At 43.6% G+C, this 24581-nt stretch overlaps 1 protein-coding gene across 1 annotated transcript in view; it reads left to right on the forward strand.

Moving 5' to 3' along the window:
• GRK7 (G protein-coupled receptor kinase 7) overlaps positions 1–23881 on the forward strand; it is a 41132-nt gene extending 17251 nt beyond the window's left edge. Inside the window, exons 3-4 of the mRNA XM_001112570.5 lie at positions 12248–12522; positions 21872–23881. Coding sequence (XP_001112570.2) covers positions 12248–12522; positions 21872–22208 — 612 coding nt within the window. The 3' untranslated portion in view covers positions 22209–23881. The remainder of the gene's footprint in view (positions 1–12247; positions 12523–21871) is intronic.
• Positions 23882–24581: the final 700 nt, after the last annotated feature.

Below are 24581 nucleotides of genomic sequence, written 5' to 3' on the forward strand. Positions count from 1 at the left end.
AAGGGCTTCCAAGAGGAAGGGACAACCAAGTTAAGACTTAAAAGGCATGAAGCTAGACAGGTAAAGAGGAAGGAGCATGGGATAGGTAAAGGGATCAGCAGAGCTCAATAGTCTTCAACGGGGGTGATTTTGCCAGACTTCCTGGGGATATTTGGCAATGTCTGGAGACAGTTTTGTTTGTCATGACTGGGGAAGTCCTACCAGCATCTAGTGGGTAGAGGCCAGGGATACTGCCAAACATCTTACAATGAATAGCACAGCCCCAACACAAACCATATTCAGCCCACAACCTCCACAGTGCCACAGTTGAAAACCCCTGGCATAAAGTCCTCTTAGCACGAGGCCTGGGGCTCAGTCACAGAACAGAGTGGCTTTGCAGCTGGCTGGAGTGTGGAGTCATGAGGTGGGAGGGGCAACAAATGATACAACTAGAGAGTTTAGCAGACACCAGGCCCTAGGGGCTGGAGGAGTTGGACAAGGGGAGTTTGAACCTGTTGGCAAGGGTGCTGGGGAAGCAATGAAAGGTTTTCAGCAGGCAAGTGACAAAATCAACCTTGGGGCCAGGGGTGGTGGCTCATGCCTGTAATCCCAGCATTTTGGGAGGCCAAGGCACAAGGATCACTTGAGCCCAGCAGATGGAGACCAGCCTGGGCAACACAGCGAGACTCTGCTCTATATTTAAAAAAAAAAAAAAAAAAAAAGCCTTGGAATTACAATCAAAGAGAAGGAGTTAGAATGAGCATAGAAAGGCTGGGAGGGAAGCAGAGTACTCAGGGAACTGTGGGCTTGCACATTGTCTAATGGAGTCACAGGAGTAAGGAGAGGCTGGGCCAGGGGGTCTGCAGGATGCGGCAGGAGGGGGCTGTCATCTGAGATGATACAGTTCAGGGACCTAATGGTTGCTGCATCATCTAATCTAATATAGACACATGTTAGAAGCTCAGAGCATTTATTTAGATCATGCGCAGCTGATGAAATATGGTCCTGCGGGTCAAGGAGATAGGAGCTTGAGCGTTTGAATCCTGGTTCTGCCATTTACTCTGGCTGCTGTGTACAGATGTGCAGGCTGACCCCCTGCATGGGAGAGTGGGGGCTGACGTCACACTGGAGGCTGGTTTGCTCCATGCACCAAGACATTTGGAGTGCCTTCTAATTGGCACAAACGTGCGGCATGGGCTGGCCACAGCCCTGCACATGACCTTAGGCAAGTCAGACTGCTTCTCTGAGCCTGCTGAATACTGCCTGCCTTTAGCATTGATGAGAAGATTAAGAAACAAGGTAGATGAATGCCTAGCCGAGGGTCAGCCACTTGGTAGGCACTCAAGAAATGATTGTACAAGAAGCGCCAGACCTTCAGTCACAATCCCCACTGTTGCAACTGTTTCTGCCTCACCTGACAGGCACTGCAGTTGCTCAGGTGACCTCTGCAGCTGTGCTTTGTCCTCTGTAAGGGACAGGGAGCCTGCAGGACCCCAAGGCTGCAGCAGTGGGCAGTGGGGGAGCAGCTTGCATCTGGGTTGAGTCAAGCAGACACTCACAGTTGTCTCGCTTCCTCACAGCTGTGTGAGGTTTCATTTGTGGTTTTCTTCTGAGCATCTTAGAGGCACCGTGGAAAGTATGCCTCAGCCTGCTACCAGAGAGATTCACAGCACAAGAAACCACCGAAGAACATGCTCAAGTGAAAAATGGGAACTATTGATCTCTGACCATGTGCCATACCCTGCCTTTCGGTCTGGTGGAGTCTTGTGTAGCTGTCCTGCCTGAGACAACCAGAACCCAGGCATGGCAACAACACCCGCTAATATCTACTGTGGTAGCAGGCCTGCTGTGCGCCAGGTTTTGGGATGACACCCAATCTGTTTTACCGTTTTAATCTTCATCTCAGTCCCATAAGGCAAGAACTGTTGACGCTCAGAGGGGTTGAGTAAGTGGCTGTGGGTGACCAGCTTATAACTGGTAGAACTGGGATCTGAACCACAGCAAACCAACATTTCACCCCAGACTCTATCCCTGCAAAAAGCGTTATAGCGAGGACCCCTCTTTTGGGTTCCCTGTGTGGGCTCTCTGAAATGGGTGTCCTTCCAGGGGTGTCAGGAAGAGCAGGAAGCCGCCTCTGATGGGATGCGCCCTCCCCGCCCAGGAAGTGGCGGCAGAAAGCGAGCCCAGCGAAGCCAGGGGCAGGAGCGGCCTCCGCGCGACACTGCTGCGCTCTTGATTCTGCGGCCTGGGGCCGAGCACGCGGGGCGGGCGGAGCCTCGAGCTAAGTCCCCTGGGGTCCCAGGGCCGCATTCCTCTGAGGTCTGCAAAGGCCACTGCTTAAAGGCGCAGAGGAGCAGCTGGGAACGAGAACAAAGCGGCCAGGCCCCCCTCGGAGGAAGGAAGGAGCGAGCCCCAGGAAACAGCTGATAGCGCTAAGCTCAGCTTGTTTTTTTCCTCTGCTCAACAGTTCTCCTGCCACGGCAAACAAAAGCTGTACATTCTGATTCCCTCTTCTGTTTGGATTGTGCTGTCGACTGGATCTGGTTTGTGATGAGCTGGGGGAAGAGGCATCCGCGGGCGGTTTCTGGCTCGGCGTGGCAGTGTGCTTGGCCGCGCCGGATCGCGGAGCTTCCTCTCCCGCTCCTTTTTCCCCGCCTGCGTCGCTAATCCAGCCTGGCCCGGCCTGGCCCGGCCACCCCAAGGGCCGACACGGCCATTTCTTTTGATAGTGGAATTGAAGGTTGCCAAGTTTTCAGATTTAATGGGAGCTAGAGGGTTGCGGTTGTCCTTGACCTTGAAGGACCTGCGCGCACACATACTTTTTCACGGACTTGTAAAACTGTTAAGATGTGAACTGTGCCCTCTCAGCTCCACCAGAAGCCCCTCCCTGTTCTCTGCACTGCGAAGGTCACAGTCTGGTTCCTGGTTGTCCAGAGCCACACTGGGACTCTGTCCAGGGCCACTGGGCCCTGCCAGTTCGGTTGAGAGTAACAGCTACAGGGTCAATGGAAGAAGCCAGCACTCAACAGCAAGAACAATGTAGCCGGTATCTGGACAGGTCCTGACGGGCTTGGGATCTTAATCCCACCTTAAGGTGTCTACCTTCCCCAATGTCTGGACACCTGTAGGTGACAGGTGGCCCTGATGGGACTAAGCAATCAGCTTGAGATTACTGTACTAGAAGGACTTCCCGCTGCCCCTTAGGGGGTGGGGGAGGGGCACTGGCACTGCCAGGCATCCTAAACCCCGTGAGGTCTGATGCTCGATGTCGCCCAATGCTGGGTATACTTGGTTTTGCCTGACCAGGTGTTGACCGTGTGGGTCTGGAAAGGTCACCATAAAACCCAAAGTAAAATAAGGTAAAACCCAGAAAGGGATACAACGCACGCACACACACACCCCTCCACTAAGAGGTGCTGACACTTGGGCAATCCCTACAGCCCTGGGCATGGCGGTTCTGGTCACATGCACTGAATGAGACGGTTCTGATGCCGCTGAGACGGAGGCACACGGCCCTGTGTAACTGCAGGAGTTAAACTGAGCTGTAAGAGGTCAGCGTGGTTGGACCTGCTCCACGCTGCTTGGCGCGTTCTCTCCTCCCACCCTACTCTGAGGAGGCAGTTCACATGCAGAAGACAAATGGCATAAAGGGCAGGCAATTAATTTTTTCAGCTGGAGGCTGCGATGGAATGTGGGTGCTTAAAGTCTGGCGTGCGCCTCTAATTCCATTCTCCTCAGTGAAATACCTCTGCTCTTCAAGGAGGTGGTGCCCTTCAAAGTTCCATGGCTGACATTTTCTGTCTTTAGGACCAAGAGGTGAATTTAGTCCTGAAAATTATTTGGAATGAATCTAAGGCCTTCCTGCATGCTGTCTCTTGCTCTTTCCACTACACCAGGGAGTCTACAGTGCTGTAAAGATGGCAGGCCAATTCTTTACTTATTTCCTTGGGGAGGTGGCTGCAGAGCATGGCTCAGGGTCTGGTTCCATCTCCCAGAACCCTCTGCTGTGTGGAGCAACCAAGCCAGCCTGAGACAGGCAAAGAATTCACTGGGATAAGGGGAAGGGAAACATCTTTAGCAAGAATGCTAAAGATCAAGGACTTAGTACTAGGCAGATAGGGAGAGGGAAGAAGGGCACTCTACAAGGGAGAAAAGAAATCCTGAAGGGAACTTGGAGGGATAAGAAAAAGTTACTTCACCTGCTTCCATAGAGGTGGAATAATGTAGTAGTTAAAAGTGCAGTCCAGGGCAGGTGTGATGGGTCACACCTGTAATCGCAGCCCCATGGGAGGCCGAGGCGGGTGGATCACTGGAGGTCGTGAATTCGAGACCAGCCTAGCTAACATGGTGAAACCTTGTCTCTACTAAAAATACAAAATTAGCTGGGCGTGGTGGCGGGTGCCTGTAATCCCAGCTACTTGGGAGGCTGAGGCAGGAGAATCACTTGAACCTGGGAGTCGGAGGTTGCAGTGAGCCGAGATTGTGCCACTGCACTCTAGCCTGGGTGACAGAGTGAGGCTCAGTCTCAAAAAAAAAAAAAAAAAAAAAAGGTGCACCCCGTGTGTGATTCTCGGGTTGGTGATCTTAGGCCAGATTTAACCTCTCTATGGCTCAGTTTCCTAATCTGCAAAATGACCGCAATCTCATAGGGTTATTATGGAGATCAAATGAGGAATTCACATAAAGCACTACAGAAAATATTTAGCGTGGAATAAGCACTCAATAATGTTTTCCATTATTATTTCCAATTTTTCTCTCAGCATGTGTTTCACAATCCTTTGTTCATGGCAAGGTGTGTTGTCCACTTTCACCCTACACCTTCTACTGAGCAACTTAGGTTTATCCAGTATCCTCATTAGTACATTTAATCCTTAATGTCACTCACCTTTGAAATGTGCTTATTGGATGGGTGCCACACAGAGCAAGCTCACAATAAATGTTGCTGAGTAGAACTTACTGACTGCCACGGACTTAACTTCGTTTGGATGTTGTTTATAGTCTTTCTTTATGCCTCTGCACCCCAGCAGAGTCATAAAGAACCGGAGAGAAGCAGGACCTGAGAACATGAGGCCCAAAGGAGAGCTGTGGGAAGTGAAATACTATATTCAGGGAGACCGTCAGCTCCTTCCCATCTCAGTTCCCTGAATGAAAGCAGGCAGGCTGATACTTCTCAGGTGGGGAATGGAGATATCCCACCTGATCCCTCTCATCAGTTGATAAGCTGGATACCACAAAGTTTATAGTCAGCTTTTTGGTGCTTCACTCTTAAATATGAATGAATAGACAAAGATCAATTGTCGTTTGTAAAAAAAAAAAAAAAAAAAAAAAAAGCACTCTTCAAAATGAAAAACAGAACCAAAACAATCAGAGGAAAAGAACTTGTAGAAAACAGGAACAATGCAGGGACTAGAAGAGATCATTTTTTAAAGCTTATAATTATTATCTTTTGAGATTAAAGAGAAGATAAGGCCTCCATGAAACAAGAACAAATGCTATAAATTGAGGAACATTCACAGAACAACAAGGACATTTGGAAATAAAAAATATGTAAATATATTTGCAGAAAAACATGGACAAATCTTAAAGATGTGTTAAACACATTAAGTTGGACACGAAAGAATACGTACTATACAATTCCATTTATACAACATTCAAGGACGGACAAAACTAATCTATAGTAACAGAAATCAGAAAGTGTTTGCCTGAGAAGTGGGGAGGACTGACTGGCAAGGGGCACAAGGGAACTTTCTGGACAGACAGAAATGTTTTATATCTTGTTTGGGTGGTATTTATGAGGGTGTATTTAATTATGAAAATTCATTGAGCTGAATATCTAAGAACTGTACACATTATTGTATGTTAATTACATATCAATAACATCATATGGGCAAAAATGAAAAGTTCAGTAGAAGAATTAAGCCTCTATATCTAGCCATCAGTTTACAAGAAATGCACAGAAGAGAGGAACATGTTAAATGGCACCACAGGAATGCAGTCAGCAAAATCTGACTGTGGGAAACTACAGTTTGGCCCCTTTTTTTCAACAAAAACTTGCGAGGTGGGGAAGAAAGACAGAGGAGGAGCCTATAAAAGAGATTTAAGAGACAATCATTGTATGAACCACAATACATTGTATGAACCACATTTGATCCAAATTTAAACAAAAGTTTAATGATTGTTTAAATGATTGTATGATTTAAGTTTAAATTTTACTTTTAAAAGTTTATAGGACAGTTGGTATACAAATATGTCCAGATCATATTAAATAATTATTCTTATTTTTTAAATGAGATAATGTTATTGTAGCGCTTTGTTTTGGTGTGTTTTCTAAGTGACCTTATCTTTTAGAGATTCATAGTGAAATATAAATGATGCACGACTAGAACAGTCAGGAGAAGTGGGAAGGGACATAGGTGAGACAATATTGGCCATGTGTGGGTAACTGTTGAAGCCAGGTGAAGACTACTTTGGGTTTATTATTCTACCTCTGATTTGTATATATTTGAAGTTTCCCATAATAAAATACTTTTTAAAAAATAGAAGAATTGGAGAAAAAAATAGAGGAAGTCTCCCCCCATGCCCCTCAAAAAGAAATAAGAGATAGAAGTGGACATTAGGAGCAAAAGGTAAGAAACATAAAGGATAATAAGTTCAATGTTTCTGAAAAAAAGAGAAGAGACAAAATGGAAGGGAGAAAATGATCAAAGAAATACTATGCGAGGCTAGATGCGGTGGCTCATGCCTGTAATCCCAGCACTTTGAGAGGCCAAGGCAGGAGGACCCCAGAACCAGCCTGGGAAGCAGAGAGAGACCCCATCTGTACCAAAAAAAAAAAAAAAAAAATTAACTAGGCATGGTGGCATGCACCTGTGGTTCCAGCTACTCAGGAGGCTGAAGTGGGAAGATTGCTTGAGCCTGGGAGGTGAAGGCTGCAGTGAGCCACGATTGAACCACTGCACTTCCAACTTGGGTGACAGACTGAAACTCTCTTTCTCTCGCTCTGACACACACACACACACACACACACACACACACACACACACACACCACACACAAATAGTATGACATAATTTCCCAGCACAGACAGCCACTGGTTTCTGGATTGAGTGGCCAGCTGATAGCCATGATAGCCAGCACCATGGATGAAAAAAGCCCCACATCAAAGTATGTCCTTGAGAAATTTCGTCAGATTGGTGTACTGGACCACAAACCTCACGCACCTTTCTACATTCCCTCTACTGCCTCCTTTTCTGTCCCTCTTGGACAGCTCTCTGTCAGCAGCACATCTAGGCTGGGTTGCCCCTCCACTTTAAGAACTGGATGAAATATCATCCTGTAGGGTATGGAGCCTTATTTCCTGGGCAGCTGCTAATCAACTGGATGACATGTCAGGCAATACAGCTCTTCGGATAATCCTTGAGCAATGGAAACGGGAGATGGGAAGGACTGGGCAGCTGCATCTCCCTCGTCTACTCTCTCCTGTGCTTCCTCCTTGTGTCCCTTCCAGAAGAGTCCCTTGTGCCTGATGAACCAGCAGCCAGCTGGGCATCACATCCCCCTTCCCTCACTCTCCTTTTCCCTTCTGCATATTCTATTATAAAAACTTCCAAGCATACAGCAAAGTTGAAAGAATTTCACACAAGCACCTTTGAAATACCCATTACCTAGAGTTTATCATTGACATTTTAACAGCTTTATTGAGATACGATTTAAGTACCATAAAAACCATTCATTTAAAGTGTACTGGCTGGGCGCAGTGGCTCACGCCTGTAATCCCAGCACTTTGGGAGGCCAAGGAGGATGGATCACCTGAGGTCAGGAGTTTAAGACCAGCCTGGCCAACATGGTGAAACCCTGTCTCTACTTAAAAAAAAAAAAAAAAAAAAAAAGCCGGGCATGGTGGTGCACACCTGTAGTCCCAGCTATTCAGGAGCTGAGGCAGGAGAATCGCTTGAACCCAGGAGGTGGAGGCTGCAGTGAGCCAAGATTGCACCACTGCACTCCAGATGGCGACAGATGTCTCAAAGGAAAAACAAAAAGTACCGGTTTTTAGTACATTTACAGAGGTGTGCAAACATTACCACAATCGATTTTAAAATATTTTCTTCACCCCCAAAAGAAATCCCATATCCTTTAGCAGTCACTTCCATTACTCTGCACTTCCATCCCCAAGCAACCATTAATCTATTTTCTGTCTCTATGGAATTGCCTATATTAGACACCTCGTATAAATGGAATCATGCAGTATATGTCATTTGTGACTGGCTTCTTCCATTTAGCATGTTTTCAAGGTTCACCCATGTTGAAGCATGTATATCAGTACTTCATTCCTTTCTTCCCCATCCTCCCCTCCCCCAAGACAGAGTCTTGCTCTGTCATTCAGGTTGGAGTGCAATGGCGCCATCTCGGCTCACTGCAACCTTTGCCTACCAGGTTCAAGCGATTCTCCTCTCTCAGCCTCCCAAGCAGCTGGGATTACAGGCGCCCCCGGCTATTTTTTGTATTTTTAGTAGAGACGGGTTTTCACCATGTTGACCAGGCTGGTCTCTAACTCCTGACCTCGTGATCTGTCCGCCTCAGCCTCACAAAGTGCTGGGATTACAGGCGTGAGCCACCACTGCCGGCCAGTACTTCATTCCTTTCTATGGCAAATAATATTCCTTGTATATCATTAGCATTTTACTAGATTTGCTTAATCAAATGTCCATCTATCTATCCATCCTCTCTATCCATCCATTCAATCAATCTTACATCTTTTATTTTCCAGTAAACTCACTTCTCTTTTTTCCAAGCCTTTGCACCTTCAGCTTGCACACCTCTCAAATCTATCTCAGATCACTATCCTCTGTGCAAAGGAGGCTGGGAGAGATGTTGTCTTTCGTCATCTGGCATTTTGTGATAGAGGGAGGCAAGGGAAAGGGAGACTGGGAATAGATTTTGCTACCTAAGAATACAGTTTCTCAATCCCATCTCCCCTCCCTCCATGGCATCCCCCAGATCATGTATTCTAGAAACACCAAATTCCTTAAAGCTCCCTGAATACCTTACACTTTATCTGACTCCATCTCTTGCACATGTTCATTACCTGGATAGCCTTCTAGGTGTTTCCCTCATATTCAGGCCAACGGTGGCTCTTCAGTGAAGTATTCTCAACACACACACACACACTCACACGCACTCACATACATACACACATAACACACACATATACACACACTCACATACACACATATACATACACTCAAATACACACACACACACACTCACATACACACATGCACACACACATACACACATGCTCTCATACACATATGCTTACATACACACATGTACATTCACACATATGCTCACACCTACATACACACATACATACACATGCACACTCACATGCACATACACACAGGCACACATACATACACGTTCACATACACATGCACACATACACACATGCTCTCATACACATATGCTCACGTACACTCACATGCACATACACACACATATGCATACTCACACACTCACATATACACATACACACCACACTCACACACACACTCGCACATACACATACACTCACACACACTCATACACCGACACATGTATACACACATACACACACATATACATACACCCACTCACATACACACACATACTCATACACCCACACTCACACACACACACAAACACACACTCATATACACACACAATCACACACACACAATCACATACGTACACATGCACACACCGACCCCGTGGGCCCCTCTGCACGTGCTCCACACTCTATTGAATCAACCTTCTGACTGTCTCTACCAGTCTCTAAATCCTCAAGGGCGGGGGCCAGGCCTTACAGGTCTCGGTATCCCTGCAACTCATTGCGGGGCATGACTCAACAAATGTTTTCTGCATAATGAATGGAAAACATCTAGTCACCGTCTTCGTGGTTATTTAATTAAAAACATGGCATGCACCAGGTGAGGCCCTGTGATAAACGCCTGGATTTGGAGACAAAGATGAGTAAGACTGTATCCTGGGCCTCAGAGGTGCCTACAGGACTCTTGTCTGGACAAATGCAAAACTGGACAAGATGCCAGGGCAACAGATGTAAACCGGGACTGTCCCAAGCAAACCGGAACATATGGTCACCCAAATTATACACCAGCTTCTCTGAAAACAGCAGTGCCATGCTGACTCATGCACACCCGTTAGACCCTAGTCACTTCCAGAACTTTCTTGTTCAGTCCAATCACTCTTCATTAGTACTTGGATTGTTTATGTTTTTTCGTTGTTGTGAACCATGTGGAAATTATCCATGAAATTTTATATTTCTAAAGCCTTACATTAAAAAATACTTAAGCAACTAGAAATAAAACACCTAATGCACAGCTCAACACTTCCTAATGTTTTCTTCATAGAGACAGGGTCTCACTAAGTTACCCAGGCTGGAGTGCTATGGTTTGCCTATCGCACCACAGCCTCGAACTCCTTCAATGAAGGATCCTCCCATTTCAGCCTTCTGAGTACCTGGGACTACAGGCATACACCACTGCACCCAACTTTTCCAACCTTTCCTGAAGTACTGAAATGCATAGTTGTAATCAGTGGGTGACAATCATTACATATATAAATTTCTTGGTATTAACAATAGACTCTGGTTTATCATCTTATTGATGGACCTTTGGGTGTTTCCAGCTTGTGACCATTCTGAATTAATGAAGTTATGAACATCTCAATATAGATTCCTTTTTCTTTCTTCTGAGTCTCTTTGAGGTACATACTCCAAAGTTAGATAATCTGGTTGAAAGACAGGAACAGTTTGTTACTTTTTGTTTCCCATTGCTCTCTGTCATATTGCTTTCCGAAAAGTCCGAGTCGGCCAGGCACAGTGGCTCACACCTGTAATCCCAGCACTTTGGGAGGCTGAGGTGGGAGGATCACTTGAGGTCAGGGGTTCAAGACCAGCCTGGCCAATATGGTGAAACCCCATCTCCACGAAAAATACAAAAATTAGCCAGGTGCGGTGGTGGGCGCCTATAATCCCAGCTACCTGGGAGGCTGAGGCAGGAGAATGGCTTGAATCTGGGAGGTAGAGGTTGCAGTGAGCTGAGATCAGGACACTGCACTCCAGCCTGGGTGACACAGCGAGACTCCATCTCAAAACAAAAAAAATCTGAAGTAAATATATACCTTAAAATTGCAAGGTGTGTTGCAGATTTCATTAAATATTTGTTGAGTAAATACATGAATTAAAATCAATGCAGCCGTAAAAAGACAAATATTGCATGATTCCACTTATATGAGGTACCTAGAGTAGTCAAATTCATAGAGAGAGAAAGTAAAATGGTGGTTGCCTGGGGTTGAGGGGAGAAGGAATGGCAAGTTGTTTAATGAGTGTAAATTATCAGTTTTACAAGATGAGTAGTTCTGGAGATTGGTTGCACAACAGTGAGAATGTACTTAACACTACTGAACTTACACTGCAAAATGATTTAGATAGTAAATTTTATGTGTAATTTATCATACATACAAGCATATATAAATTTATATGTATTATATATAGAAATAAGTATGTATGTATATATAGTGAATATGTATATATATTTAATCTAATGATCATTTGGCATACATTGTCAGTAGAAGTGTGCCTGTAATACATAGTCATGCATGTAAAATGAAATTTCATGTGTGTGCGGAATTTCCTCAATTAAAATGACAGTGTTAATTATTCAGTGCAGAGACAGGCAGGCAGAAGTGTGTGTGATGTTAATGTTATTACATGGCACATAGAATAAGAAACATCATAGACTAGACAATATATGAACATTTAATATTAGTAATAAAGTGCTCAACCTTAAAAAAATCATATGCATCTAATTTTCTATTATCTGTGAACTTTAAGAAAGGCAAAGCTTAGGGGATCTTACAGACATCCACTTGAACTTTTCATCTTAAAGATGAGGTGATGAGCCTAAGAGAGGTAACAGATTTTCCCACATCAAGAGCAGCTACGGCTTCCCTTTTCTTGATGACCTTAGCCACCAACTCTATCTCATTGGCCAAAATGAATCTCATGGCCTCCCCTGGCTGCACCCAAAGCTGCTGGGAAAGCAGCAAAAGGAATAGGTTAGACACATTGCCACTCCAAACAAATAGGGTTCCCTGAACAAGGGAAGAAAAGGAGAATATGTATTAGGTAGGCAGTCAGTAGTGTCTGCTGCACTCACCTTATTGTCTTTGTTCTGTGTTGTCTTGTTTTTTGTTTGGGATGTTACAGGCTGGAACCAATGGTTACATGGCTCCTGAGATCCTAATGGAAAAGGTAAGTTATTCCTATCCTGTGGACTGGTTTGCCATGGGATGCAGCATTTATGAAATGGTTGCTGGACGAACACCATTCAAAGATTACAAGGAAAAGGTCAGTAAAGAGGATCTAAAGCAAAGAACTCTGCAAGACGAGGTCAAATTCCAGCATGATAACTTCACAGAGGAAGCAAAAGATATTTGCAGGCTCTTCTTGGCTAAGAAACCAGAGCAACGCTTAGGAAGCAGGTAAACTAGCATGTAACAGAGAGGATTGCTGACACCAGTATTGTCCACAGGGATTGGGAGAATACTTTTGATTTGTGGCAACATCTTGGAATTAAGTATTATGATTTTCCTATTTTTACTTGCATATTATATGGTTAAATATTTCTAATACTTTCAAACACTATGAGCACTTTCTGTGGAACGATCTCCAAGATGTATTTTAAGGTGGAAAAGTGAGGTGCAAAACAGCTTGTGTTAAAAAAAAGAAAAAAGAATACATAATTCAAATGGTTATATAGAATATTTGAAAGAATTTATAGGATTGGTTATGTCAGATGAAGGGAAATTGGGGGCTGGGGATGGGGATGCAAATAAGAATTTTCACTGTATCACCTTAGTTTCTTTTGCATCTTGAACCATGTTGAGTAAATAAATGTATTAAAATCACATGCAGTCATAAAACAAAACAAATATTGCATGATTCCACTTACATAAGGTACCTAGAGTAGTCAAATTCATAGAGACAGAAAGTAGAAGTCAGGGCAGGGTGGCTCATGCCTGTAATCCCAGCACTTTGGGAGGCCGAGGCAGGTGGATCACAAAGTCAGGAGTTCAAGACCAGCCTGGCCAAGACAGTGAAACCCCGTCTCTAATAAAACTACAAAAATTAGCCAGGCATGGTGGCAGGTGCCTATAATCCCAACTACTCGGGAGGCTGAGGCAGGAGAATCGCTTGAACCCAGGCGGCAGAGGTTGCAGTGAGCTGAGATCGAGCCACTGTACTCCAGCCTGGGTGACAGAGCGAGACTCCATCTCAAAAAAGAAGAAAGTAAGTAGAACGGCAGTTTCCTGGGGTTAAGGGGAGGAGAAATGGGAATTGTTTAATGAGTATAAATTATCTGTTTTACAAAATGAAGAGTTCTGGAGATTGGTTGCACAACGACGTAGTGTGAAGGTACTTAACACTGTTACATACATTATCTATTCAAAAATAATTCAAACAGGCTGGGCACAATGGCTCACACCTATGAGCCAGGTATGGTGGCTCACGCCAGCACTTTGGGAGGTAGAGGTGGCGGATTACCTGAGGTCAGGAGTTTAAGACCAGCCTGGCCAACATACAGTGAAACCCCATGTCTACTAAAAATACAAAAAATTAGCCAGGAGTGGTGGCAGCCGCCTGTAATCCCAGATAATCGGGAGGTTGAGGCACGAGAATCACTTGAACCCAGGAGGCAGAGGTTGCAGTGAGCCGATATTGCACCACTGCACTCCAGCCTGGGCAACAGAGCAAGACTCTGTCTCAAAATAATAAAAATAATAATAATGGTAATAATAATTAAAATAAAAACATAAAACTACCAGTACTGATAGTCATAGCTCTGGAAAATTCTGTTCCTTTCAAATGTCTCCCGTAGCATATCATCAGTCCTTCAAAAAATATTTACATGAGCACAAATGATGTTGCCAGCTGTTAAAATTGAAGCCAAGTTTTATGGTTTATGATATAATAATAAGATTAAGCTATTTTAGAAGGCCGGGCGCAGTGGTTCATGCCTGTAATCTTAAAACTTTGGAAGGCCAAGGTGGGAGGATCACTTGAGTCCAGGAGTTCAAGACCAGCCTAAGCAACATAGAGAGACCCTGCCTCTACGGATAATAAAAATATTAGCCAGGTGTAGGAATGCATGCCTGTAGTCCCAGCTACTCAAGAGGCTGAGGTGGGAGGATCACTTGAGCCCAGGAGCTCAAGGCTGCAGTGAGCTATGATCATGCCACTGTACTCCAGCATGGATGACAGAGCAAGACCCTGTCTCTAAAAAAAAGATTCTATAGAAGAAAAAAAGAAGTAAAAGTTGGCCTGTGAAAAGACCCTTGGCATTGAGTGACTATGTTGTGTAGGGAGAAAATCAAGAGCTTTAGATTCACAATAGATTCAAGTCCCAGCTCTGCTACAGACTGGTTATTTTACCTCAAGCAATTGAATTGCTTTCCTTGAATCTCAATATCCTCATATATAAAATGAGGAGATTGTGGGTATTATGGTTAATTTTATGTGTCAACTCGGTTAGGCCACAGTACTCAGATATTTGGCCAAATATTATTGAGATATTTCTGGGCAGATTTTTAGATGAGATTAACATTTAAATCAGTAGACTTTGAGTAAAGTAGATGACTGTCCATAACGTGGATAGGCTTGATTCAATCAGTTGAAAGCCTTAATAAGAAAAGACTGACTTACCCAGAAGAAATGGGAATTCTGCCAGCAAACCACCTTTGGGGTCAAACTGCGATCCTTCCCTGGGTTTCCAGCGTGCTAAACTACCCTGCAGACTTTGGATTTACAAAGCCCTAAATGAAATCTCTCTCTCTCTTTCTCTCTCTCTCTCTGTCTCCCCTTCTCTTTCTCTCTCTCTCCATCCCTCCTTCCCTTCCTCTCTCTCCCTCTCTCTTTCTCTCCTTCTCAGAGAGATTTATATGTGTACACTCACACATTGTCAGGGAGGAAACACATTCTCTACCCTCTTACCCTCTTACATTCAGTTATTGGAGACTTACAAATTATTATTATTAGCTTTTGAGACAGAGTCTCACTCTGCTGCCCAGGCTGGAGTGCAATGGCATAATCTTGGCTCACTGCAATCTCAGCCTCCCAGGTTCAAGCAATTCTTCTTCCTTGGCCTCCCGAGTAGCTGGGATTACAGGCACCCACCACCACACCCAGCTAATTTTTGTATTTTTAGTAGAGACAGGGTTTCACCATGTTGGCCGGGATAGTCTCGATCCCACATGCTTCACACACAATTCCGTTGACCAGAACTCATCCTCGGATCCTGCCTACGAGTGAGGGGGCTGACTAGTGTCTTCTGCGTGCCCAGGAGTGAGAATCAAATAGGATATGGTGACCACTGACAATCACTAACAATCTCTACCCTCATGGTCTTCAGTGAGTATCCGAGGGTGCGGGAGCAGTGGCTGAGTCAGGAGGAAAGTCTCTTTAGATGACTTCCCCGAAGGGAAAAACACCCACTTGGATGCCTCGATTCCCACGTTTGATTTAAAATCTATCTTGGCTGGGCGCGGTGGCTCACGCCTGTAACCCCAGCACTTTGGGAGGCCGAGGTGGGTGGATCACCTGAGGTCAGGAGTTCAAGAACAACTTGGCCAACATGATGAAACCCCGTCTCTACTAAAAATACAAAAAATTAGCCAGGTGCGGTGGCGGGTGCCTGTAATCCCAGCTACTCAGGAGGCTGAGGCAGGGGAATCGCTTGAGCCTGGGAGGCGGAGGTTGAAGTGAGCCAAGATCACGCCACTGTTCACCAGCCTGGGCAACAAGAGCAAAACTCTGTCTCAGGAAAAAATTTAAAAAATAAAAATAAAATAAAATAAATCTTAATACTCTATAAGCAGACTTTGGATTTACAAAATGAAATATTAACAAACTTCATGAAAATGCGACCTTAAAGCACTGTAAACACCACTTTAAAGCATACTAAACACTGGTCACTGCCTGAAGTTGCTTCCTCAAGCAAAGCCTTTCTGATAAAGCATCTGTTGTTGTGACTGTTTTGAATAAGACTGTTTACAACATTAGAGAAAAGGCATATAAAAAACAGCTGTTCAGTGAAACAGAAAATCTTCCAACATTTTTTTTTTCTTACGGCCTCTATAACTGCAGAATCTTCCAACATTTTTATTTCAACTCTTTATATTTTTAAAAAATTTAATCAAATGAGATCACATTGGATTAATGTAGTGGGCATCCTCCAAGCCAAGGCAAATGCCTCGACAGCATGTTACACAGTGGAGTTCAAATGCTCCCTCCCTGTTGCCTTCTTAAGCATTTGAAATGAATTAAGAACCCTTCTCCTTTAGACATCACTGAAAAGGATTACCTTCTTTGCCTTTATGGGTCTGGGAGTTAATTTTGCAGAGAAGCCAAAAGCTTTTCTGAGCATCTCCAGGGGCTCCAGATGGAATCAACTACAGGGTCTTCCAAAGAAATAAATGGTGAAGACCACTTAGGTTTCTGCAGGTTTTATTCTGGTGAGCCAGTGCAGCAGAACAAGAGCAAATAATCGTGAAAGTCTCTGACTTAAGTGCTTCTCCAACACACAATTTCATGCCAATACCTACTGTTCTTGGCAGACCAAATTCCCTTGTGGGCCTCATGTATGGGCAGGTGGTATCTTTGCTTCATTGACTATTATAAGAAAATCCATTGTAATCTCTGTGTGGGGTTCCATAATACGAGAGCCTCTGTTAATGCTCTGAAATATATTCCACTCCAATGAGCAGAAGTCCTCCCTGCAGCTGCCACTTTGGCTGTTACAAAAGATAATGCCTCCAGCAACAGCCTCTCCTATTTGTTCAAAGTGCACCGCACAATGATGGGCCAAAAGAGCCCTGCACAGAACTGCCAGGGAAAGATGCAAGAGTGAAATAATCAGCCTGCTCTTTTAATGACAGACCTGTGGTGGGAGTTGCTAGTGCAAGAGATCAAAGACATCATCTTTGTGGTGGCCCAGCCACAAGAACAAGGAATGGAGATGGGAAAGCCCAGTCTTCACTGGTAGCAGCAGCACCCACAGACATTTCTTGGGAAAAGGTATACAAGGCATGAATCCTGCCCTCCAGGCGATTGTCGTTGGGGTTATTGAAGAACATAAAGGAAACCTCAAAGTGACCCATGGTTTCCTTGTCTTTTATAATTAGTTGCAAAAGGGCTGCAGTCAGCCACCACTGATGGACAAACCAAGGCTCCCTGGGCGTGGTGGGCTTGAGATGCTATGTGAGAACTGTTCATCCTGATGTAAAGACTGGTCTGGCAAGTCTCCCAAGGTTACCAAGCTCCTGGGCAGTCTCCATTTACTGCTTAGACTGAGTTTTTAAGGGCCCTTTTGACCCCTGGTACGGTGTGTTCAATTCATGTCTGCCAGTGGTCATGGAAGCGATGCAAGTACCTTCCCTGTGGCACCTACTCCCATTCCAATGCCTTCATTCTCTTTTGAGACATGCAGGTCTGGGGCTCATTCCTGATCTATTTGGATGGCATTCTAGCTCTATCCTTCTGCCACATTTAAAAATCTGATACCTTTAAAAGGTGAATGTTTCTGTGTAAATTATACCTCAATAAACCTGACTTTTAAAAAATCTCTCTTTTTTTTTTTGAAACAGAGTCTTGCTCTGTCACCTAGGCTGGACTGCAATAGCCCGATCTCGGCTCACTGCAACCTTTGCCTCCCAGGTTGAAGCAATTCTCCTCCCTCAGCCTCCCAAGTAACTGGGATTATAGGCATGTGCCACCACGCCTGACTAATTTTTGTATTTTTCAGTAGAGACAGGGTTTCACCATGTTGGCCAGTCTGGTCTCAAACTCCTGGCCTCAGGAGATCTACCCACTTCGGCCTCCCAAAGTGCTGGGATTACAGGTGTGAGCCACTGTGCCTGGCCTAAATATCTATTTTTGAAGCTTACATGTATCTCAGTAACTCTCCCTCAAGGCTCTTAACCTACAAGATGTAAACCACGCAGACACTGGGGCAGTCAGTTCTGGTAGATGGCAAGCCTGCATTTTCTTTCTTTCAGTTGGTGGAGACTTGGTAGAGACTTTGGGAGAAAAGACACCCCTTGTAGCACCTTTGATCCAGGTCTCCATACACAGTGGGAAAAGTCCACGAAGTTCCGGATAGACCTTTCTGGAAGTGGGTAGGGCTGGGTCACAGAACAAGAACCCAAGGAATCACTGGATCATCAGATGCCTCCAATTAAGTTTCTCTTCTCATAATAAAATTTAATTATAAATTTTCCTTTGAAAAAGTCACCTATTTACTGTGGCTTCCTCAGATGCACAGTTATTCATGAATACAGAAGCACATAAAGGAGTCAAAAATACAGGAGTTAGAGACAGGGCTGTTGTACTGGTTGAATGTAATAATATAATGAAGAGCTGAATGTTGTATTAACTGAGAGTAGGCCCTGAATAAATGTCAGTTATCCTCATTCTTGTTATTAGTTGTGCCATTATTGGATATTGCCTTTAGTCATCTTGCTGGGCAGAGTCTGTTGTCGTTATCATCTGACATAGTGGGGAATCTCCGAAGGGAATATATGGGGCAAACTCTCAATCCTTTCCCAAAAAGCTTTTTGATATCTTGAATGGAAAATGTAAAGGATGGACCATTAATATGATTAATTTCTATTAAGGTTAACTTATGGCAGAAATTGACTTTTTTTAAAAGGAAGACATTTCTTTAAAAAAAATCTTTTATTTTAGATTCAGGGAGTATATGTGCAGGTTTGTTACAAAGACATATTGTGTAATGCTGAGGTTTTGGATGCAATTGAATCTACCACCCAAGTAGTGAGCACAATACTCAATAGATAGTTTTTCAACCCTTGCCCCACCCCCAAAACATCTAGTAGTCCCCCGTGTCTACTGTTCCCATCTTTACGTTCATGTTTACCCAATGTTTAGCTCCCACTTATAAGTGAGAACATGCGGTACTTGGTTTTCTGTTTCTATGTTAGTTCACTTAGGAAAATGGTCTCCAGCTGCTTCTATGTTGCTGAAAAGAACATGGTTTTGTTCCTTTTTATGACTGCACATTATTCCATATTGTGTATATACCACATTTTCTTTATTCAATCCACCATTTATGGACTCCTTAGTTGATTCCATGTCTTTGCTATTGTGAATGGTGCTGTGATGAACATATGAGTGTATGTCTTTTTGGTAGAACAATTTATTTCCCTTTGGGTATATACCAGTAATAGTATTGCTGGGTCAAATGGTAGTTCTATTTTTAGTTCTTTGAGAAATCTCCAAACTGCTTTCCAGAATGGCTGAACTAATTTACCTTCCCATCAACAGTGTGTAAGCATTCCCTTTTCTGTGCAGCCCCTCCAATATGTTTTTGTTTGGTTGGTTGGTTTGTTGGTTGGTTGGTATTTTTTCGTTCGTTTTTTGTTTGTTTTTGAGACGGAATCTCATTCTGTCACCCAGGCTGGAGTGCAGTGGCACGACCTCAGCTCACTGCAATCTCCGCCTCCTGGATTCAAGCAATTCTCCTGCCTCAGCCTCCTGAGTAGCTAGGACTACAGGCACACGCCGCCACACCTGTCTAATTTTTTGTATTTTAGTAGATATGGGGTTTCACCATGTTGCCCAGGCTGGTCTTGAACTCCTGAGCTCAAGCAATCTGCCTACCTTGGTCTCCCAAGGTGCTAGGATTACAGGTGTGAGCCACCGTGCCTGGCTGTTTTTTGTTTGTTTGTTTGTTTTGTTACTTCTTAGTAATAGCTATTCTGACGGGTGTGAGATGGTATCTTATTGTGGTTTTAATTTACTTTTATCTGATGATCAGTGATAATGAGCATTTTTTGATATATTTGTTGGCCACTTGTATGTAGAAGATGTTTCTCAATCAGACCAGGAAATCTATCCACATTTTTTGTTTGTTTGTTTTTTTGAGACAGAGTCTGACTCTGTCACCCAGGCTGGAATGAGCTCACTGCAAGCTCTGCCTCCCGGGTTCATGCCATTCTCCTGCCTCAGCCTCCCCAGTAGCTGGGACTACAGGCGTCCGCCACCACACCCAGCTAATTTTTTGTATTTTTAGTAGAGACAGGGTTTCACGGTGTTAGCCAGGATGGTCTCGATCTCCTGACCTCGTGATCCGCCCACCTTGGCCTCCCAAAGTGCTGGGATTACAGGTGTGAGCCACCACATCTGGCTATTCACATTTTTTAGAGGAAAAAAAAAATTTTGAATCTGATGCCACAAAACAGCCCACTTTTTATTTTGTTAAAACCTAGATTTGGCCAGGCACAGTGGCTCAAGCCTGTAATCCCAGCACTTTGGGAGGCTGAGACGGGTGGATCACAAGGTCAGGAGATCGAGACCATCCTGGCTAACCCGGTGAAACCCCGTCTCTACTAAAAAATACAAAAAACTAGCTGGGCGAGGTGGCGGGCGCCTGTAATCCCAGCTACTCGGAGGCTGAGGCAGGAAAATGGCGTAAACCCGGGAGGCGGAGCTTGCAGTGAGCTGAGATCCGGCCACTGCACTCCCGCCTGGGCCACAGAGCGAGACTCCATCTCAAAAAAAAAAAAAAAAACCTAGATTTAAGAGTAACTAAGAGGAGTATGGTAGGCAGCCCCTAAGATGGCTCCCAATGATCCCCACATCCTGGCATTCATACCCATGTATGATCCCTTTACCTTAAGTGTGGTCTTCCTTCAATAAGAAATAGAATATGGCAGAAGTGATGAGATGTCACTTCTAAGATTAGATTATTAAAAAAACTATGGCTTCTATTTTGAGCATTCTGTGTGTGTGTGTGTGTGTGTGTGTGTGTGTGTGTGTGTGTGTCTGTGTGTGATCACTGACCTTGGGAAAGCCAGCTGCAATGTTTTAAAGCAGCCCTGTGAAGGCTCATGTGATAAGGGATGGAGGCTTGCAATAACCACATGAGTGAGCTTGGAAGCAAATCCCCCAGCCTCAGCTGAGCCTTCAGATGAGACCACAGTCTCAGCCAGCAGCTTTACTGCAACCTCAGAAGAGACTGTGAGACAGAGACACCCAGTTAAGCCATGTCCAGATTCTTGACCCTCAGAAGCCGTGAGATAATAAATGTTTGTTGTTTTAAGGCACTAAATTTTGGAGCAATTTGTTACACAGCAATAGATAACTAATATTAATAATAGAGGTTACACAGTTGGGAACATGCTTTTTTCTTTAGATACTGGAATAATTTCTAGCATAGAGATGGAGGGTTTGATAATAATAATCATAGTGTTGAATACTAAATTTATGCTAATTCCTACTACTGCAAATTGCTAATGGATTTTTTTAAGTCTTTAAAGAAATAACACCAAGATTATTGTGGCAGTTGGGGAGGTAAGTGGGGCTTCTGGAAATCATATCATATTACCAATAAAGAGATACGAGTGCCGCCTTTTAAAATGGGAGTGGTGGTTGTGTGGGACAGAGATATGCTTAACTTGTTCTGTGTGACCCTGAAAAGGCAATGACTGGAAGCTGCAGGCAAGCAGGTGTGGTTCTACAGAACTTTCCTAGTATTTCCTTGAAACACCAAGAATAAAAGTCATGTCCAAAGCTTCACTATTTAAAAATTGCATCTACAGGTGAAAGCTGTCTACAAATAATGAGAGTGCTGTCTATTTATATGGGAATTTGGGGTGATTTCAAAAGCTATTATTTTTCAGTTATTCTTTGTTATTATATTGTCTTTGCAATTAAAATAAAATGTAAGAAAAGAATGCTACACACTTTGTATTGTTAGAACGTGTCCCATTTTGGTTTGTTAACTCTGTCTCAGGCTGATGTCTCCTTTCTTCACAGAGAAAAGTCTGATGATCCCAGGAAACATCATTTCTTTAAAACGATCAACTTTCCTCGCCTAGAAGCCGGCCTAATTGAACCCCCATTTGTGCCAGACCCTTCAGTGGTTTATGCCAAAGACATCGGTGAAATTGATGATTTCTCTGAGGTTCGGGGGGTGGAATTTGATGACAAAGATAAGCAGTTCTTCAAAAACTTTGCAACAGGTGCTGTTCCTATAGCATGGCAGGAAGAAATTATAGAAACGGGACTGTTTGAGGAACTGAATGACCCCAACAGACCTACGGGTTGTGGGGAGGGTAATTCATCCAAGTCTGGCGTGTGTTTGTTACTATAAATTGCTCTCTTTACCAGACAGGTGGCAGGAGTCTCGGCTGACATAATCCTCGAATGTTCCCAACACGTGGAAATCTGTGGAATGAGGGATAATCAGTTAGGAGGGCGACATCGCAACCACAAAACAATTCAAAGGACAGGCAAGCTCACTACTAGGACACAGTTTATTTTCTTTCTCTTTCTTTTTTCATAAAGATGAGTAAAGTCTCAGTTTTCACTGAGGGCTGGGAAAAGGAACACTCAGGTTTATTTTGATAAACTGAGAGCATCAGCCTTTTACCATCATGTCCCTGTGTATTACGCAAAGTCCTAGGAACAGAGAATGGAACTTTGTGGTGTGCCCAGAAAATGAGCATTTGCAGTTCTTAGTAAATAATCATTTTAGTTTTTCTTTGTTTAGATCTTTTTTTCCCTTCATCTTTCTCCTGCTTCTATACTTATAAAAAGGATTTTGAAGCTGGAAACAAATGTTCCTGACATTCTCCCTCTAAAAAGGAGCGGGTTACAATATTTTGGCAATGTTTTAGATCACAGAATAATTTTCAATTTCACTGACAGTTTCTTTCACAATTTTTTGGAAACAATTTACTATCATCATATTGAAGCATTTTAAATGTAAACATCCATGAGGTCTGTGAAGTAAAGCATTCTGTAAAGTTAGTTGAGTCCTTTAAGTAATATGGTAAACTCGTACTACCATATGCCATCGGTTCCCAAACTCTGCTGAACTTTGGAATCATCTAGGGATCTTTTAAAAAACGAATGCCTGACTCCCATCCACAGACATTCGGATCCCCACTCCCAGGTATGGGAACAGCTTGACCATTTAGAATTTCAGAAGCTCCCCAAGTGAGTCTACTGTGCAGCAGTTTGGCAGGCACTGCCATGCACATGTGAATGTTATTACATTCGATCTTATTTTGGTTGCTCAAAACTTCAATCATACATTTTGATGGCAACTTTTCAAATGTCCCCAAAGCATGTCATTTTAGCAATTGCAGTATAAATGAAATAAGACAATCTATTCATCTTAGAGCTTCTCTTGTCCTTGCACACTTTAGTTTCTCACACATATCTTGGGAGCTTGGTCTCTTGGCTATTTCAAAGCCTGAAGGAGACCTATGGGCTTAGAAATTGAGTGGAACAGGCCAGGTGCAGTGGCTCATGTCTGTAATCCCAGCACTTTGGGAGGCCGAGGCGAATGGATCACGAGGTCAAGAGTTCAAGACCAGCCTGGCCAACATGGTGTAAACCCCGTCTCTACTAAAAATACAAACATTAGCCCGGCGTGGTGGTGTGCATCTGGAATCCCAGCTACTCGGGAGCCTGAGGCAGGAGAATTGCTTGAACCCAGGAAGCGGAGGTTGTAGTGAGCCAAGATTGCGTGCCATTGCACTCCAGCCTGGGCAACAAGAGCAAGACTCTTGTCTCAAAAAGAAAAAAAAAAAAGAAAGAAAGAAAAGAAATTGAATTGAAAAAATAGTAGCCCTCATTTCAAGTGGCTGCCCAGCCAGCACTGTATGGTAGAATTAGCACTTCTCAAAAGCACAGCCGAGGTGAGAATTCTACAGCTGCGAAAAAATATTTGGGATACAAATATAAAGCTGGGTGATATTTTTTAAAAGGATGTGTGTGTGCATAATAAAATCTAAATTTATCCCAGTGGTAAAAAAACCTGGCTGAAGTCAATTAAAAAGTTTTGTCCCTTGAGTTAGGGATTCGAAAACTGCAAAAGTGTCGGTCAAAAAAATGTTGGTTAATGGGAATCCAGCTAACAGTAATACTCATCTACAAGACAGCATTAACCATACCTGGAACAAGTTAAGAAGAAGCCCTCTGACAGTTGAGGCCTAGGCGTGCACGTGTGGCTCACTTTCCCACTCCCCTTCCATCCTCAGCATGCTCCCTAATGCTCCAAATCCTAACCTAGGATGCTTAGAGTTCTGTGTCACCAAAGCAGGATACAAGTATGCCCAGGAGATTTTCTTTTTTTTTTTCCTGAGGTAAGAAAGTAAATTAAAGTTTGGTTAAGTTTTGAACAAGTCCCTTTTAACAAAAAACCGATTGGTGATTAACAGAAATCCAATTAACCAGAGCACTCCAATGGTAGAGTTCTCAGGATTGGGCTTTATAGACATTTAAAAACAACATAGTGTTTATTTGTTGATTATGCCTTAAAGCTGGCAGAGGGACAAATGCAAACTAATAATTAAAGATAAATATCTCAGTTTTAAAAAGGACAAAAAAATTGGAGAGATAAAAAAATAAAAATGTCTTGTTGCATTGGTTCCTTAGTGTGAATTGCCTCTGCTTTCAATAAGGTTTAAATGGAAATCTGTTTTATGTCTTAGAACTAACTCAGGAAAATAATTGA

This window comes from Macaca mulatta, chromosome 2 (genome assembly GCF_049350105.2).
Source record: "Macaca mulatta isolate MMU2019108-1 chromosome 2, T2T-MMU8v2.0, whole genome shotgun sequence".
NCBI classification, from domain to species: domain Eukaryota; kingdom Metazoa; phylum Chordata; class Mammalia; order Primates; family Cercopithecidae; genus Macaca; species Macaca mulatta.